We start from the raw sequence: 20,035 nt of genomic DNA, 5'->3' as shown, positions 1-20,035 counted from the left end.
TATCATCTTTTGGTTACGAACTAATTGATGAACAACTTTGTGACTTTGGACGTAAGGCAATCCCAGGAATGCATTACCCAATAAAACAGTGGTTTGCGCCCCTTACCATGGACTCCAAAAGAATTTGTAACCCCCACTTAATTCACAAAATAAGTCACATAAAGTCAAAATTGAGCCAACCAAAGTGCAATGAAAATCAACGAGTTTGAGTTTAAATAAATTCAAACATCACCAGCTTGTTGCGCCTTATTTCAACCACAATGTGCTTGAAGGAAGTTGCCAGCTGCTTGTAACAACATTAACCCAGGTTAAGGAAATAAAACTTCATCAGATTGCGTAGGATGAAGCCACGTTTGTTGCGCAATCATAAGATGTGGTTTAATCGCGTGTTTGGAAAAACAAATATGGCGCGTTAATTGTTCGTTAACAATGCGAGAAAAGTTTGTGGCGCCACAGAACGCAGAGTTGTTCATGTTTGTTGCTTACTTTTATGGTTTAACGCGCATCCTTGTAAGGAAACAGCTTTCTTGTAGCGTTCTAGCTTGTATGACGTCATGCAAATCTAGACATTCACTGTGAGAGCAAACCGCTTATAAGGTGTGCAATGCTAATAGCAGGGGCCTAATCGTGCATTGTATAATTACCAGAGGTAGCTGGTTATAGCGGCTTTAAATACTTGTGGATTATACAGGGTAATCATGTGGCACTATATAAAGACAAATTGTATTGAATGTCGCACAAATGTGCCATCTTGTGCGCCTTGTGCGAAAGCTTGTTGAGAATTCAATACAATTTGTCTTTATATGGTGCCACATAATCACCCTGTTTAGAATAAGACGAATACGGCCATTTAAAAGATTGTGCGGGTTATGTAAAACATAAGGCGAAGTTTTTGCCGAAACACGGTAAGTCCTTCATCATCACCGTTTAAAAAACGCACAACAAACGCCTTGTTGTGACGTAAATAAAGGCGATCGTTGGCTCACTGTTTCCTCATTAACTTCCTTGTACAGTATCACAACGGTTGGTGAGCAATCATCAATGTTCAGTCGATTAAGGCGCATCAATACGAGTGGACAAAAAGCTTACAGAAATGCACAAAATATTTGAAGAAAGTCGCAAAAAAAATGGCAAAAAAGGAAAAACATAAAAAAGGCTACACATAATCTACAAGGCTGTGATAACTTCCGTGCTCTACTTCACTTGAATTGCATACTGGGGCTGGTGGTTTGGGTCTAACTGGTAGTTTGGATGAATACAGTGGCAAAAGTGCATAACAATTGAATACAGTGCAGTAAATAATAAAACACATAAAACTTGAATAATAAAATTGCACTTGACAAAATAGGTGAATGTCTACAAACACGAAAACATACTGATACATTACGCAAACTAATTAAAATTTACTTAAAAAAGCACACTTTGATGAATGGAAGATGTTAGGTTTTGATATCTCACATAACACACTACAAGCCAACAGACCTATTGTAATTGAATAACCTCATGTAAATATACCAAAAAATCAAAACAACGCTGACACGGCGGCATCTATATCTCTAAATATAACAAGAAACCATTAAAGCTTCTGCTAGTAAAATATTTCTGCTTATATTTCGAAATATCTCTTAAAATAATCTCATGACTTAAAACTGACAAAAGTTCAACAAATTGACAAAATAAAAAACACAACTCCTAAAACACATAATTTGAAGAATGTCATTGTAAAAAAGTAAACTAGGTAGCTTAAGACACTTTACAGTTTTGTGCAGGCGAAAGTATAAACACATAATGTCAAAATATCTCACACATAACTTGCCGCTTTGAAATGATTCCAGGCAAATTCAACATTCATTCTGTCCGTTAAATTTTCAGCTCTAAAAAAAGACATGATTTTTTTTATGTATAGCTGATAGCAAAGAATGCATTGGTTTTCCAAAAACTAAAACACATATAGATAAAAACTAAACAGAATTTGATAATTTTATTTTAATTAGTAAAACTAATAATACAATGTTGAATTACTGTCATAACCACTTTTTATGTGAACATGTGTAATACCTTGTTGTGCTCTCACTTGCTCGTCTGTCCGTGCAAGCCAACTGCGGCATAAGGGTCTCCATCTAAACACAAATAACACAAACATTTATGACAACAGCACTAACACACGTTGTACATTTGCACAATACACATTCAAATAGTTTGTGTAAGAACATTGTATAGGTTTTTAATAGACCTAAATTAACCCAATTAAAATATATAGTTGGAAAACAAACGTTATAAAGCCGATGGTGAACATAATAAATTCGTTTTAACAAGGAACTCTCTAAACATAACTTAAGCTGCACATAAAACAAATTAATTCCTATTCAACGGCTTTACAGACTTAACCAACATGGGGGAATAACCTTCACCATTTTTAAAAGTTCTAAAATCAAATCATTCGACAGATTTGGATATTGTTCAAAACAAAACAGGACAACAGCCATTGTCAACACAATAACAAACCATTTAAAATACGATTTTTTTTAAAACTTAAGGTTGTTTAAAGAATTAATGGAAAAAGCGACATAATCACCTTGATCATTTTCAACATGTTTCTTGCCTTTCTTGTTCTTCTTGTTTGGTTTGTTGACAGTTGAGTAAGTATCTCCACTGCTCCCAGCACCATCATTCACTCCCCCGTACAAAGGATTCAAACGTTCCTCCTTCTCATCTGACAAAGTTTATAATAAAGGTTACATTACTTCCTACCATTATATTCACGGTAAACACTAAAACATTGAAAACTTTGAAGTATAATAGGATTTGCCAAATACACAATAACAAGGTTTGACTTTTTTTAAAAGAAAGTTTGTTTTAGAGCGCGTCATTTATATTAAATAGCAGCTTGGTGTATGTCGACATTTACTTTTTTAATTTGGCAATTTACAAGCCAGAGTTGTTGCTATTGTTGCGTGACAGATTTCAATAGAAACATCATCACATTCACTAAAATTAACATATTTATTTGTTTTTGGACGTTTTGGCAATATCTTAATTCATCAACAGTGTGAAATAATTTTGCTAAAACCTAGCTATTGTGTATAAGCTGTTTATATTGTTTATGCGGAATTAATAACAAATAGCTTGGTATATCCCAAGGCAGTTTTTCATTTGATAGAAGCCGGCAAACTGCTGTAATTGTGGTTGCACCCGTTGTAGAGAGTTAAGCTGTAGTTTTAATGCAAACTTGCTTAATGTTTCAAACTCTGGCTTAGCTGCATTATTTCCTGGAAGTCAAGCAATAAGGGGAATCACCTTTGTTTCCTTTAGCCTTCTTAGATTTGTCGACTGAAGCGTAAGCATCCTCAAGTTGGTTTCCATTCCCAGAAGCTCCGTACAAAACATTAACCTTCATCTCCTTCTCACCCTTGCCTGCATTTGTAAACATAAGTGGTAAAAATTACCAGAGGAATTATACGTGTTTAAGTGTCAGTTTCACAGTTGAAAATTTTTTTGTGTGAAATGCAAGGTTGAACAAAAACATGAAATAACAATCCAATTTAAAATGATTTGTTGCAAGCCAAACAAATATTCTTAAGCAGTGATTTGATACATTTGATAGTGCTTAAAATTATTTATCAGGTAAAGTTTAAAAAAACGCCCTGATATACATATTGTCTGATCTAAACTATAGTAGCAAGCCTATTCATGTCGTACCTTTGTTTTTCTTTGCTTTTTTGTCGACTTGGGCGTAGGTTTCATCCGCATTGGCAGGGTTTGGACCGGACGAAGCATAAAGTGGGTTCACACGATCCTCCTTCTCACCTGAAGCATTACAAAGCTTAAATGACAAACATCAGTGTAGCTGGTTCATAAGGCCGATTATAACTGTGGAAAATTTAAATCAGCCCTCGAATAGGTTTCCAGAGTTAAGATCCTATAATGCCCTCATAGATGTTAATTATATGATTTTAAGACAAACTATGTTTCACTATATCTTAATATATAACTTTGGTTATAAGGTGCAATAAAAGTATTTCCAACAAACCCTCTTCCAGTGTTTGAATTGGGATATGTATGTGTAAATGATTTGTGCATATTATATAGTTTATTAACAGACAACAGATTTTTTAATTAGAACATTATCTCAGACAAACACAGCATTAGGCAACAATGGTAAGAGCTTAAATGTGAAGTATTATGATACTCTGCCTATTGTCCTGTTCATTGTCTGGCAAATCGTTGGATCAAATACCAAGACTTGAATAATGAAACCTACTTTGTGTATGCTTTCCTTTGTCCACGGAGGCGTAAGCATCTTCGATGGAGTCGGCGTGTGCAGAGGAAGCAGCGTAGAGTGGGTTCACCCGATCCACCTTCTCATCTGAACATAACTACAACTTTAAACCATTGCTACGTTCCCAAATCAATAATGCTCAACACACACAGAATAAGTAACAAATATAAAAACAAGACCAGTTTGTTAAGATAAAATGTAACAGGTTAGCTCTAAGTTTAAATCAAACTTTTGTGGACATTTTTTTTAAATTGGCATGAACCACATAACAACGCCAGCGGGCCAGTCGATTTTAACATTTAGCATTTAATTTGAATCAAATCTCAATAAGCTGAATAGAACCATCTTAATCAAGAATTTGCCGGCATCGTAAAAAATAACATTGCAAAACTTGAAAACTGAAAGTCAGTTTGGTACATCAGCAGGGGCTACTTCTGGTCATTCAATTGCACAACTTTCTTACAGGTTTAAACATATAATCAAGCATATCTAAGTTTGCTTAGTTTATATGTAATAGTTCGTTTTGGGGCCGCCAAAACACAAAAATTACACCAATCATGTTAAATACATGAACAGATTAATCCAAACAGACTGATTTTAAATATATACCCTTTGTAAGTTTACCAAAAGTTTCAAAATAATTCTGAAAGCAACTTACCCCCTGCTTTCTTCTTTTTCTTCTTGCTTGTGTCGACCGTTGCGTATTCCGCCCCCCCATTTTCACCCACGCCCCCCGAAGTTACATACAGTGGGTTTTGCCTCTCCTCTTTTTCGCTTGAATCATCTGAAAGAATATTACAAACCTAATACAGCTTCCCAACCGGGGTGATAATTTTAATGCTCAAGGGTACGAATCTTAACAATCTTATTTTTGCTTAAGTGGAAAGCTTTTGATATCTTTGTGGAGGATTAGAAAACAATGAATCAAATAACTTTTCTTTGTACACTTGATTTTTGTTGTTCCTGTTCCGTTTATAGTGATATTAAACCACTGGGTTGAGAACAGACTTATACAACTTGATAATTCTAGTTTTCTTAATTTAACTAAAAATGTTACTTCGTCCACTGGCATTAGTCACTCAGATGAAACAACAATTTTAATTTTAATTTATTCCTTTTTTACATTGTTAAAAGCGCAAGGTTATGCTATAATGTATAAAAATTAGCACCTAAATAATTAGAATTTAAATTCTTCTACAAATAAATTGCTATTAAATTGATTGTAAATAATGAAATGTAATTCGTGGCTAAACTATAGGTTAAATTTTGGTTTTGAAGAATTCGGTAATTTTACTAATTTTAAAAAGCTAAAATGAAGCTAGTTGTCCAGGTGTGGTTGGAAACTACCGGTTAATACCCACCCTTGCTTGATTTCCTACGTTTGCAAACAACTAACAGGACAATCAGCACAATTACAACGACTCCAGCGACAGAAGCGCCGATAATAATGCCGATGTTTGAAGCTACTTTTGTGACCGGGATTTGTATTGTGCCTGATCCTATGCTATTGACCACTTTAAGTTGATAGTCTCCGATAGATGTGAACTAAAAACAAAAATCATAATTGGCAATCACCAAATAGATTACAGGGTTGGGCTTAAGCACTCGCCCGCTCGCCAATGCGAGTGCTGATTGACACCCACTCGCCCGACTGGCGAGTGGCTTCGGCAAGAAATTAGTTGGTTGGTGTGGGAAAACTTGTGTCAAGCACCACTACTAATCGAAATTTTTCTTTAGCGCCAGTTATTTCCATAAACACTAAGGCGCAAATATGTTCAACACTACACAAATAATAAGGTTAATCGAAGTCACGTTTGAACTCGTAATAATGACTCTTTGTCACGTTTACAATCATTTACCGGCAAACAATCAAAGACGTCATTGCTGCAGACTGCAGTGGCAAATAGTTATAAGGTTTATCGTTTAACCTAAACGCTGTTAATTAAAAAAAATGTTTAACCCAGTCGTTGACACCATTGAAATAGTTTATTGGACTTGTACATAACTTTTTTGTATTTATTTAATTGTTTGAATTAGAAAATTAGGAGCAATTGCTACAGTTTTTGGTAACCGTAAGTTTGAATGCTAATGTCTCATAATAATATTTGTAAGCAGTGTTTTTTCATGTTTTGAGGGACCGAAACGGTCCACTGAATAATACTACGATATTTTATCGCCGAGCTACAGCCGAGAATTAGCAATTAGTCTACGTAAGTATGCTGTTGCGATCTCTTAAAGTTCATATCGGCCAACCAAGCCAAAGCTTAAAAAATAACTGTCTGTAAATGTTTTATATAACAATTCTGTTAAGATACAAATCGAAACCATTGCGGACGCCCTTGGAAAATTATAGGGCGTCGCGCAGCACAGAACCTCCGGTGCACGTGGTTGTTAACTTTGCGAACGAATAGTTATGAGTAAATTTTGCAATTATTTGCAGTTCAACCAGGAACTATAGTGTTAGGCGAAATGCGGCGTTTTGTTTGTGGCGCGAAGCAACCTGCGGTGAAACGTCCTTCAAGCACAGAAAAACCAGAATCCAAAAAAAATTAGCGCAATTTTTAGAAAAATGGTCAACAGGCAGGCCGTGGCTACTAAATTGTCAGTGTTATTTTTTTCAGATTGTAAAAAATATTTCGCTAAAAAACATTGTTTTAAGCGTAAACTGCTTTATGGGTCATTAATTTGTTCATCCATGCATGGAAATAAACAACCAGACTTTTATAAAAACCAATGTTTACGTATAGAAACCATAAGACAGGTTAACGATAACCAAGAAATGACCGCGCTAGGACGGAAATTTGCGAACGGAGCCAACATTTTTGGCGAGTGTTATTTCGCCCGGGCGAGTGCTGATTGATAGCCGCTCGCCCATCTGGCGAGTGTACATTTTTGCTTAGGAACAACCCTGGATTATAAACATGTATAAAGCACGTACCTTGTATGTGAATATATACTCGGACGGTGAACCTGCGTTATATGGAGTTATATTCACAAAGACGTTTTTGCCGGGCGCGGCCACTGAGGGACCTAAACAGATGTGCGTTAGTTTATGATATTTCGGCACAAAACTTGCGTAAATATAAATCACCTGTTAAAGTAGCACTTGTAGGTTCGGGGTTTGAGTTAAAGAAAATCTCACATGGATTTGCTGTTAATTCACACTTCTTTGTGGGTGTTATAGTGGTGGGAGAAACTGAAACATAAATCAATGTTCACAAACCAAGGTATACATAGGGAAAGGAAAGTTTTCTAAGACTTTTTCCCCAAATTAAAAAAACGTTAGCACACCAAAACAAAATAATGCACTCATTAGTAAAACAACGGTCTGCTTTATTTATTTTAAGCCTTACACAAAACATTTATTTCCACAGAACTGTTAAAATTGCCCAACGTATCACTTGCAAAGCACTGGTAGCTCCCACTATCTTGCTCTGTAACATTTTGCAATGGCACAAAATACTTTGACTTTTGCAAGTTTCTTGTTGAATTAGGAGTTTGCCAAGAAAATGATGTTTTAAAAACGTCTGAATATTTGACGTTGCAGGAAATGTTGACGTCTAAACCAGCAGTTATGGGGTTAGTGCCGGTACTGAGCGAAACATTTGCTTGTCCTAAGAAAGATGTGAATGTTACGTAACAATCCTCATTGTTGCCACAACAATGTAACTTACTGTCCCCGACAACAACTAGTTTGTAAACCACAGTTGTGTTTCCAAGAGAGTTTGAAGCGACGCATTGAATCGTTTCATTTGCGGTAAAGTTGCGCTCTATCTGACAAGAACCGTTGCCGATTGTTTCGTAAGTTTGTCCGACACGGACACTCCACAGACAATCAGCGGCCGGGTTTGACGTAAAGTTGCATCGAAAAGTATAAAGGGCAGCTTTTTTAAAGTAGATTGAACCATTTGCATGTACAAGGGGTTCAGGGTTTACGACCAATTTCACATTTCTTGGTGGGTCTGAAGTAAAGTGTAAACTTGTGATTGCAGCACGTAAAAGAATTGTGATTGTTAATTCACCTAGATGCTCAGGCAAGACGCTCTGTTTCAAGCGAGTAAAAGCAAAAACTAATTATTATAAAGTTTGCCGCTTAAATGTTAGCTTTTTCTACAATAAGAAAATAATGTTTTGAATCATCTTTTTTAAGAAGTTAAATTCTGAGAGCAAAGTCATTCAATAAAATACAAATAAAAAGTGGTTAAAAGTGGTTTTCCAATGATTAAATGCAAATTTAGTGGCCCAGATTCCACATGGATTCCACATCACAAAACATCTAAGCTTGATTTGGGAAAGTAAAACCAGAAAATGAAGATGATGCTGCACAACAAACGCCTAAGTGTTAAGAAGAACAGTAAAAAACCTACTATAGCAAGAATGTGTTGTTTGTGTGGCAAGTGTAGTTGAACTTGTGGTAAAATGAACTCCATTTTTGTTCATTGAAAAGGTTGCTGTTAATTCCCATACGGTTAAGAATCATGCATTAAGGATGGCAGAGACGTTTTAACAGCACTAGTAGTTTGTTGTGGTGTTGTGGGTTGTGTTAAATGTGAAAACACTCTTGCTGTGATAATGGTTTGCATTAACTTAATCATGATGGTGTGAAGGCAACAAACGTTTGACATGGGACTAAAATAACATCAATTTAAAGTGTTACAACTCAAGTGTTCAGAAGTGTTAAATGCACAGACACCTTGCATCGACTTACATTACTAGGGTTGTTGCTACGTGGCAAAGTCCACTTTCATTAGCGTTTTGGTTGGAGCAACTGATCTGTTCGGTAAAACCAAGTAAAAAGTGAAAGATTTCTGGGTTGATCTGTGTTTAACATTTAAAGCTAATCAAACAGAATTAGCGTTTGTGGGGTCATTTCTTTTCTTGTGCTAATATGTTAAGTGTGCATTATTTTTATATTTAAACAGAGTAATATGTTGAATGAAAACCCATGCTTATACAGTAATAGTTTGTTTCAAGCTTGTAAAAACAACTGAATGCTAATCTGTTCAATCTGTCAATTATAGTGTTGTATTTCAATTGATTGTTCTGCACCTTTGACTTCAACATAATAGCTGTTTATTCGAGCTTTCTTCAAGCTGGATTAAATAGAACTTTATATATACTTGATCTAAAATTGATTTGCATTTTGGACAATGAAGCACATCAACTATTAGTTCCTTGGCATGATTGGTTACCAAAGCATTCATTCTATATCAAAGCACCTCTGTATTAATAAAAAGAAAATTGAATACTTTTTATGCATCATCTGGAGTTAAAAAAAACCCTGATATGTTGTATAGCACGGAAAACACAAAATTCATCAGCCCTTTGTCCCTCAATTTAAACTCCAACCAGGGTTAGTTGAACATATTAACAGTTCACTGCAAGTTTGTTTCCAATAATCTATAAAAACAGAAGTTTCTAAAACTCAACAAAGTTAGTTCTTAGGAAAACACAAACATTCAAACAGGAAATTATAAGTGAACAACCAAAAGCTTCCAGTGAGCAAAGGCAAATCCTTTATGCGGATTTTGATATTTGTCACCAACGGAAAAAGAAGAGAATCACAACAACAAAGAATTAGGTTTCAAGATGCAAAAGAAGATTTAGAGAATGATTAGTCACCAAAAGACTGACAACGTTTAACTAAATCATGGTTCAACTACTGATGAACAATTTGATTTTTGATTTTTGTGATTTTGCAAAGCACGCTTTACTCACATTGTACATCAAGTGTGATTGTTGAAGCTAAACTTCCAAATGAGTCGTTTGTGTGGCAAGTGTAGTTAGCACTGCTATCCCAACTAACATTTGACAACACAAGAGTAGGTCTTGTACCATTAGAAACTCCATTTTTGTTCCATGAAAATGTTGTGTTTAATTTATCTGAGTTTTCAACCTTACATTCCAAAGTCACTTTTTGACCTTCAGACAGGTTTACCTTTTGTGAGTTTTCGAATTGAGATGGGTTTACCAAAATTTGTGCCTTTCCTGAAACAACGATACCTTGTTACAACAATTGTACAGTGCCTTCAATTCCAACCAGATGTTACAACTTACTTTGTGCATTGACTGATATGATCTGTAGTGTGTTACTGCTAGTTTTACAACCACCATTGCAGGCAACACAGGTTAGATTTGCGGAAGTATTAAACATTCCACTAGTTTGACATTGATGGGGCACAACTGGAGTATTCCAACTACACGAAGGGTCAGGGTTGCCATTACTACTGCACTTTATTGTCACACTTTCGTTGGAACGAAACAAGTAAATTGAACCTGATTTAACTCCAGGTGTATGGACTGTAGCAGTCACATTTCTAGGGGGGTCTACAAAGATAATAATCACTATAGTTTAAACCAATATAGCTGTTTACACGGCTACATTACTGCTTGTCATGCTACTATCTTAGGAAATAAAACCTTAAACAAAGCATCATTGTACAAATATCAACTGGAGATATTACCAAAAAAACACAGAATTACTCGTACCTAGAATGCAAAAGTTTACTATTGCTTTTTAGAAGATAAAAACATATTCTACTGCCTTTCTATTGCTTATATCTTTAGGTAGAGAAATAAATGAACTAAATCGGTTCTTTTACAAAACATAGTAAACTATTAAAAGCAGGGTAAACAAAAACATTACTCTTAAAGCCATAGACACCAAATGTAGCCCAAGCAGAAAAAGACAAAGAGTTATTTTTGTCATTTTGCTTTTCAAACACTTTTGTGGAAATTCTTCATAGCTGGTCATACTGCTTAGAACCAACTATAAATAATACCAGTTTAAAATGTAAAAACCTTTGCTCAAAAACATTTGAAACTACTCTACCCATTGCACTATTCTTGGGATTGATGTTTCAAATAATTTACCATAAATACTAAAAGTATTATCAATCAACTTACATGTCACATTGAGTGTTAATCCGCTTGATATCCCTAAGCTAGCATTTTGTGTTGTGAATTCTGTCAAAGCCTGGCAAGTAAGGTTTTTCCCATTGGCTTCCTTGGTGAATGTCAAAACAACAGAAACATTCTGTGAAGTACCAAGCAAAAGTTAAAAACCAAGGAACAACTTTGGGCTTCATATTTAGGTTTTCCGGTGACTTTTCAAAATCACTAAAAATCTGCATTTATTTATTTGATTTTTGCATGATAACTTGCAATTAATTTTCCTAGTTAATAGGTACTTAGTCAGTCCTTATCACAACCAAACACTTCACAATTTAGTTTTGTTGTGAGTAAGTTATACAAGTTAAACAAACATGAAGCATTAAAGTATATAGTTTAAGATAAATAAAGGTACAACATAAAAAACTAAGTAAGTTAAAAATGTGTGGAAAAGTACCAAGAAAAATATTAAGGTAAGAATCGGTGGAAAATAAGCATTTTTTAGCAACTTACAACTTTATTTGTTTGGTTATATTTAGCGCCATCCAAGTAAAAAATAGTTCCTGTAGCCGCCGGGTATCCTCCACTTAAGGTACAATTGTAGTTAATCGTATTATTTGCTTTCAAGTCTGTTGGGCCTTCAAGTGTAGTAGTTGGTGCTAAAAAGGCGTAATTTAAAAATGGCAAGTACAAAACATCAAAGTTCAGTGAGAAAAAACACAAATGTCCATTTAGTTGGATGCTGGTTAACTACAATTCAGTGTTAAAGGTACAGACAATTATTATATATTTTGTCATAAAGTTCCTCATAATATAGTTTTAACAAAAAGCTAGAAAAGATAGGCGCAATAAAATTAGTAAAGTAAATCGATTTAGTTTACAATTAAAGGTGAACAACTTGCAGACAACTTTTAGTGTAAATTAGGCAGGGCATTACAAGCTAAGTAGAAGAGATATAAAACCCACTTTAAAGAATTTATCATTAAGTAATAAGTAAGTCTTACTTCTTTTTAAACTTGACTTTATTATTTAATTGTTCACGCGTTTTAAATTTTTCGCCACAGGAGGTTAACTTGGTAATTTTTCAGAAGTTACGGTTTTACTTCTTTTCAAACTTAGCTTTACTGCATTTTCCTTTTTTGGCTACAACTGGTGACCTTTTATGATAAACCATAGCAAAAAGAGGCAGTATTAACTTGGTCATTTTGCAGCAGTATTACCTGACCAACACTCTGCTGTGCTTTCTCCATCCCAAGTTGCATCAGCCAAGCAAGTTGTGGTGGCAGAGTTTGCAACATTGTTAGTGCTGCTGTTGTAAAGTATTGACCCGGATGAACACTGAAATAATCCTGTTGCTTTAAACCCAGGGGGGGTTTGACTTAATGAAGTGACATTTGGTCCGTGAGGTGGGATAATGCCAGTGGAACAATCTATAAATGTTCAGACAAGTTTTAATGATATGTAGGGGTTTATAATAAACAGACGAATCAAATTGTTGTAATATTGCTGATTTTACCTATAGCTCAAATATTAGGCCTTATTATATTTCTGGTGTGCACTGCAACTAGGTTGTACACCAACTTGATTTAAAGAGAGTAACAGCGAAAGCCATTGCAGACTCGCCGAATCTGTTGATCTATGATGCAAGCATAGCAAGCCAGAAAAACAACTGGCCTGCAGTGAGGTTCGAACTCACGACCTCCGGTCAAGTCGGGACCGTCGCTCTACCAACTGAGCTATGCAGGCTCAGAGAGTAGCGAGTCAAGAAACAACCATGCGCCAATACTTGCTCAATCTGTTAGTACTATGTGGGTAATTATGATAATTCGATTTTTTACCAATGTCTTAAGCAGTGGTTTTCAACCTTTTTCATACAATGACCCATTTTAACAACCCAATGAAACTAACGACCCCCTTCCAAAAATTTTGGTTCGGATCTATGTAATACACTTATATATGCGCAATATCACAAAACACATAATTAAAATAACATAAATTATAATACCACTCTGTGAAATTTATTAAATTCATCACAAACATAAGTGATATGGCTGGTGTACTAGTTATTGTCACCACTGTTAATAGTTATTTTGCAGTACGGTAAACACCTGTTTAGCTTGTGATTTCTGTCTTTATTTAATCCAAGAAAAAACATAGAGCAATATAAGTAATTGCAAATTAAATTACAGGTTAGAGTTTTCGCTTAGTTGTTTGACAAATTTTGAGGACTGGTGTGTACAAGTTCTTTATTAAACTAAATAGTAAGCCTACACTGTTAAAGTCATAGTCAATTTCGCAAATTGCTTTCTGGCTGCTGTTTGAACAGGTGACTTTTATTCAACTGTTTGAACGTTTACTGTCAGCAACATTCACTCATATCACACAGATATTTTTTATGTTAATTGATTGGCATTTCATAATAGTGATTGGTATTTTTTGTCGCCTTCGCGACCCCCGGAGAAAAGGCAAACGACTATAAAAAATATTAATTACAGGATTTAAAGTCCATTTTAAACATTGTTGAGTAGTTGTTAACTCTCTATGAAAGTTTAATTTGTATTTAAAACCTTTGATCAGACAAATGTTTCATCTTTAAATATGTTATACCACGTCACATAGGCTCTATTTTAATACAGAACAAATCTGTTAAAATAGTAAAGTGTATTGTTGGCAATAAACTGTAACAAATTGAGTTTATTAGGTTGAATTGGCTAAATGGTGATTCAGGAGGCTTTCGCATTGATTAAACAAGTTGCGTTATCGTGTTTTAAAAGATGTGATGACACACAATACCAAGGCTTTTATGTATATTTCTGCAACTAAGGTTGAGTCCAGGGGGGGTTTGGGTGTCCCGACCACCCTTTTCGTAAATGATATTATTGTTTTTGTTCGTTTTTGTCATTGTTTAACTCAACGTCCGAAGCTGCCTGTTTTTAAATGTAATTGGGTCTCGCGTCTTAAGCTAATGCGAAACCAAAACGTCGTTTTTCGTCTTTTGTTTGGTTGACTGTAAATATTTCTTCTCTTTCGCCTTTCGTTATTCGTTCGGGTTGGCTGATCAGCAAATGTTACGTCGAGTTAGATGGTGCTAATGTTTCTCGCTATTTGCTGCCCGCAATAATATCTGATGTTGGTGTAAGACAGGGGTCGGCAACCTACGGGCCGTGAGCCAGTGTAATTTATCGGCCCACCCCCTCTTTGACAAATTAAACACTAGTCCATTTCACATACTTTTTGACTATTTTAACTACGTAGGTGCGAGAAATTTTCATGCTTCGAGCGAAAGATCTTGTAAGTCAGGCTAGCTTATGTTTTGATGCTTTTTTTGAACGAGATCAGCGCTTCTTTACCGTTATGCCATGGACGGCTGCCAAGTGCGTAGTGGACATATATTTTTTTTAATTTTCGGCATAAAAACTTGCAAGAAATTTAAAAGAAATGCCGTTATAACAAACACTGAACTACATTAAGATTTGCGCCAACATTTTTTCGGCCTCCTTTAATGTAATTAAACACGTTTTTAAGTGCAAAATACATCCGAGGCCCGCCTTATTCACAGTTGTTCTAACATTTTAATAATACAATTTTGAGCGGCCCGCAAATACCTTTCTGAGTTTTGTTTTGGCCCGCGAATAGAAAAAGGTCGGTGACCCTTGGTGTAAGACGTGCTTGTATTTTAGCTGACTTGGCACACAGCTCAGCGCAAATGTCGCGCTAAAGGAATAACGCCCAGGAAAGACTATCTTCATTTAGTATTGCAGGTGGCGAAAGATGTGCTTGTTTGGATCTACCATCAATCACATATATTTTGCAATCACATTTTCGCATTTCGCCTGAAGTTACAATTGCACACTAAGCGGTTTTGCAGCTGGAGCCTGGCAAGAGTGTGGACGACGCATGTGTTCGCTTTTGCTGGACGTTTATTGGCTGTTTATGATGATTTTTTTTATTATTTAGGACATCATTACAATCGCTAATTTATGACATCATTAACGCCAGACGGAAAAATGGGGAATTTCCCTGTTGAAAAAAGTTAAAAATGCGGGACCCCACCTTTTTGGATTTCTGGATACTCCCCTGAGTCCAGACGGCTATCATATAAAATGTGTATAACAAATAGTTGGAGAGAGGAATAACTTTTACCGTTTATCTATAAGTTAGTCAAACTATAATTAGAATAAGGCTGTCTACCTTTGATCGTGTGTCTATTTAAAGACAGAAAAAATGTTCAACCAAACAGAACAAAAATTGCAGTTTTAATGTTAAACTAGAGTTGCTACAGGTGTAGAAGTGGTGCCCGACCCCAATGCACAACTTCCAAAGGGTCCAACCCATGTGTACAACTTACAACTACCATATTGTTTTGATTAAACATAGCCCTAATCGGTCAGAAAATGTAGCAACTATAGTCCAAAAATGAGAAACTATTGTAAATTAGTAGTTAAATTTGCAAAATTTCTTCAGTCACTTAACTACACATGTGGTAATATTTTGTAAAGCATGAGGTGGCGTGCTCCCACCGGTTTTAGTTAAGAGTCTTGAACTTGATAAGGGAATTTCTCTTTGTTCGTCTGATGGTAATATTCATTAATATAATAAACTAATAAGGTGTATGACATAATAAAACAGTGAAATGCCCTATTCAGACATTAATTAACTTCAGACGAAAACCTAAACCAAGCCAGCAAAATATGTGTGAGATTTAGTGCAGTCTCTAAATTTGAGGCATTGGACCAGCAATATTACAAGCATGTCTTTCGGCACCAGCCAAAGAAAAAAAAAATATTTTTTTTTCGTTTTAGAATATTTTTATGTAAAAAAAAATTTTGCGACTATTATCATTCCAATGAAGGCTGCAAAACAGGCATGACATTAAAGACCACTTTTTTTGAGAAATGGCTTCAGTTAAAGACGCGATTGTTATACCAATAAGGATGTTCAAAGTCTGGATTCAAATCCAATTCTGCCGTTTATTTTGGGTAGTTGGAACCGATATAATTTAATGTTTTACCGCCGATTATAGCGCCTAATTGTAAAACGCGTGTGGTAAGTTCAGATAAAGGCCTGCCGCTGCGGCGACACATTTATAGTGCTTGCTTTAAATGGAGCCTTGTAGTGCAGTGTTAACGTTTTTTCGGCAACCAATCACTTAGCGTCGCGCGATAACGTTTGTCTAATAATTAAGTGTCAATCAAGCATTATTGGGCGAGCGACTAACTTGTAATGTCAGGGGCGTAGTTTGCAATTTCCTGAAATGCGTTAAGTTGCAAAAGTAATATTGCGTTGTAAAACGTGCTGTCCACAAAATGTGCTATGGGGTTACCTAAGGTCAACTTTAGACCAATATTCAGCGAGGTTATGCAGTTATGCGCAGTGAAAACAAGGTCGAATTGCCTAAGGGTTCACTGTGCAGTGACAGTGTTGAATTGTACTTAATTGACATTTGGCAAAATAAAGTTTTTTGAACAGCCTAGACATGTATTACAGTTTACACAACTGCTACAAGTAGGGTTTATTAAGATTAATTCCTTCCCCAAAGAAAATCGAGGTTAAATAATTTAATAAAATTGAAATGGAATTCGCTATACTAAGTTCGAAACCTACTATTCTAGAATATCTTGGGATTCTACTTTGAACATCCCTATACACCAACACTGGATATTATTTCAGACAGCAAACAGTGTGCCTAACTAAACATTTTAAGCAAAAAAAAAACAACATTGATTTAGTGTAGTGAAATGGAACAGTCCTTTTTTTTCATTGCAAAATGTTTTCTGTATACGGAATGAACTATTCTACTTGTGGCTCAGTCCACCTAAACAAAAAGATGAATGAGCTTTACAAAAAAATATTCTGCGTTAAAGGTCGAACCTTGTGCAAATAAGAGCCGAATAAACAACATTTTGTGACTAATTTTGGTTTAGCATTAACTTAAGTCGCGCCACCCAATTCTACTAAAAACATTGCCACTTCAAGAAATAAGTAACATCTATCTTGAACTTACAAAAGGGGGGCCTGGACCTTTATGCACCACTGCTTGAATGAAAAAGTTTTGTTATGGCCTAGACCTATAAAAATAAACTATTTATATACCTGTAACAAACAGGTTCCGAATAAAATTTCCTCCATCATGATTGAGAAGAATTTTGATCTGGTTTGATGGACTCGATAGATTGGTCACAGAGAGTGTGGTGCTCCAACATAAATTTAGCTTTTTCGTGCAACTTGCACTAAATTGTCCAGAAGGAGAACAGACAACATTCCAATCAGAATGTCCATCAGCTTTGGCGAGCCAAAAAGGTTCAAAACCAGTAGAGAGCGTTACAGTGACAGAGTATAAGTCTCCAGAATAATTGGTAGCCCAGGTTTCGTTCTTTGTATTGTTTTGTCCAGCACATCCTAAAGAAAATAGGTAATATTTATTTTGCATAATTAAGGGGAATATGCAGCTCGTTTTACAAAATATATATATTCACTTTCTTTCATTATAATAACCAATCAGTCATAATTATTTGCATGTCAACTTTAAACCAAGATTTAGCAATGTTACGCACAGTGCAATTGTCCAGTAATAGTAATGTAATACTAGCAATAGAAACTTTAAATTTTTTGTGGTATATATGTTATTTGATTGCCTATTAGACAGATTACAACAATGTTTTATAAAATGGGCTGACTTGATAAGGAGATCAATGCGTTGCATTTTACTCACAGGTCATTTCATTGCCACTGGTACAGTGGTGGCACCATATGTCATAGATTTTTTTTAAATTTTATATGTTAAAAACTCCGTGCAATTTTAAGAAAAATGGTACCAATTTTACCGAAATCTGTCAAATATTTTTTGAGATATCAGCGGTTGAAACTTCACCCTTTTCAGGTTATTTCGTGATCGCTCATGCGTAAAAATTAACTGCAAATTTTGTTTGAAAGTAAGGAGATTCTGAAAATATATATTATTGTTTGATATTGTATGACTACAGGCCACCAAGTGGTTAGTTTTACACATGACGAAACTTTGATCGCTTATAGCGAAAAATGATTTTTCTGCAACTTAGCTTAAATGAAAGGTAATTTTTTTGGCTTTCTACCCTCCAAATATAAAGTGGGATATTTGAGTAGAAATGACAAAATTTGTTTGCTTTGTAATGCAATGATGAAAAGCGTTATGACGCACTATTATATTGTATAACTATGAAAGATGATAGTGTGGTGCTTCCAGGAAGTCAAGAAACTTAAGGAAATCTGCTGGTACAAAATTGTACACTAGAAGCCAATACATAGACCAATAATTTTAATCAATTTATGGAGAAAATTGCCATTAATTTTAATGTTTTGCGACTGAAACACTTTATGCACAGTTAACGCACAATAATACTTTTACTAAATCAGAGAAAGGTCCATAATCAGGTAATGGTTCACCCGAGGGTGAATAAACTTTTTGCAGGGGGGAACCAACTAAAATGGACTTTATATTTGGAGGGTAGAAATTCAACACAATTACCTTTCATTTAAGCTAAGTTGCAGAAAAATCGAAGCAAAATACTTTTCGCTATAAGCAATCAAAGTTTTGTCATGCATGACTGGTCACAGATAGTTATGTGTGAAACTAACCACTTGGTGGCCTGTAGTCATACAATATCAAACAATAATATATATTTTCAGAATCTCCTTACTTTCAAACAAAATTTGCAGTTAATTTTCAGCATGAGCGATCACGAAAAAACCTGAAAAGGGTGAAGTTTCAACCGCTGATATCTCAAAAAGTACTTGACCGATTTCACTAAAATTGGTACCATTTTTCTTAAAATTGCATGGAGATTCTACATATAAAATTTAAAAAATCTATAAGATATAGTTGTTATTCTAGATTTAAAACCCATTATTGTAGAATTCCTTTGGATTCCACGTTGAACATCCCTAGTATCAAACCTGATTTAGTTCACTTGATACTTACCTCCAGTTCTAAATATATATTAATTACTAAATATAAGGTCATGGGTTCTGATTTTTCCTCTTTGTTTACTATGTAGGTTACTGCTAAATATTTCATTGCCAAATTTTGGTGTCTCTGTGAAAAAGGTTCTTCTGGAAATTAAACAGGGATCAATGAAATACTACCATAAACCTTTAGCGCAACTGATGTTTTGCATGTTTAATCCATTTTGTGGCTAAACACATTTCAGAATGACTTAACAATATGTGTGATTACTTCTTGATCTGGTTTATGTCTAGCTTCACCTTCACAATAGGCAGATTAAAGCTGTAATTATTCTTTTGATGATCTGTTTTATAGTTGTTTAAAACATGATATGACAGTAAAAGAGCAGGTATACATTACCATTGTTGCACTGTACAATTCTCAGACTGCTTAAAATGCATACACAAATGAACATCACAAAGCATCTCATGATGGTGTTAAGGAATTGGTTTGTTTAGGTTTTTCCGGAGATAACCAGAAGGTCAAAGGTGCACCAAACTGTAACACAAATTGAACTGCAAACATAACATCTGAAAACAACGGTTACAAAGTAAGCACAATCCTGGGCCCTTCGAGTTGCCACTGTCACGTGATGTTATTTTCACTCATCCGTGACGTCCTATTAAAGTTCCACCGTCACGTGATGCGGTTTTCACTCAACCGTACAGACAATCCTGGCCCTTTCGAGTTACCACTATCACGTCACGTGATGCGGTTTTCCGTAGAATTATTTTTAACAAAAAAACAACGGAGCCTTTCCTTCTTTCTACATATTATAAAAATACGCTTTTACCTACAATTCAATGTTTAAACTTTTAATGTTATAGAATATCGCAAATGTCGAATGTGTGTACCTATGCTCATGTTTTTATTTTAATTAAAAA

At 35.2% G+C, this 20,035-nt stretch overlaps 2 protein-coding genes and 1 non-coding gene across 3 annotated transcripts in view; 1 reads left to right on the top strand and 2 right to left on the bottom strand.

The window, feature by feature from the left end:
* LOC146170516 (sterile alpha motif domain-containing protein 3-like) overlaps window positions 1–20,035 on the top strand; it is a 37,161-nt gene that overhangs the window by 5,374 nt on the left and 11,752 nt on the right. The window lies entirely within an intron of this gene.
* Window positions 1,031–19,726, bottom strand: LOC146170518 (uncharacterized). Its single transcript, XM_083388723.1, has 19 exons — window positions 19,512–19,726; window positions 17,264–17,569; window positions 12,391–12,600; window positions 11,684–11,829; window positions 11,186–11,315; window positions 10,337–10,606; window positions 9,998–10,267; window positions 7,954–8,241; window positions 7,633–7,893; window positions 7,371–7,475; window positions 7,218–7,309; window positions 5,641–5,824; window positions 4,938–5,063; window positions 4,262–4,366; window positions 3,700–3,807; window positions 3,298–3,414; window positions 2,576–2,713; window positions 2,059–2,120; window positions 1,031–1,874 (listed from the first exon to the last, which is right to left on the bottom strand). Exons 1-18 carry the CDS (start codon window positions 19,579–19,581, stop codon window positions 2,071–2,073), a joined length of 2,976 nt encoding a protein of 991 aa, XP_083244849.1. The 5' UTR covers window positions 19,582–19,726; the 3' UTR covers window positions 1,031–1,874; window positions 2,059–2,070.
* On the bottom strand, window positions 12,842–12,916 carry Trnav-gac (transfer RNA valine (anticodon GAC)). Its single transcript has one exon. It is a non-coding gene; the product is annotated as a tRNA-Val (tRNA).

Source organism: Ascidiella aspersa, chromosome 1, assembly GCF_963924565.1.
Source record: "Ascidiella aspersa chromosome 1, kaAscAspe10.2, whole genome shotgun sequence".
Taxonomy (NCBI): Eukaryota; Metazoa; Chordata; class Ascidiacea; order Phlebobranchia; family Ascidiidae; genus Ascidiella; species Ascidiella aspersa.
The sequence above is the reverse complement of the archived record's forward strand: the minus strand, read 5'-3'. Positions and strand labels throughout refer to the sequence as shown.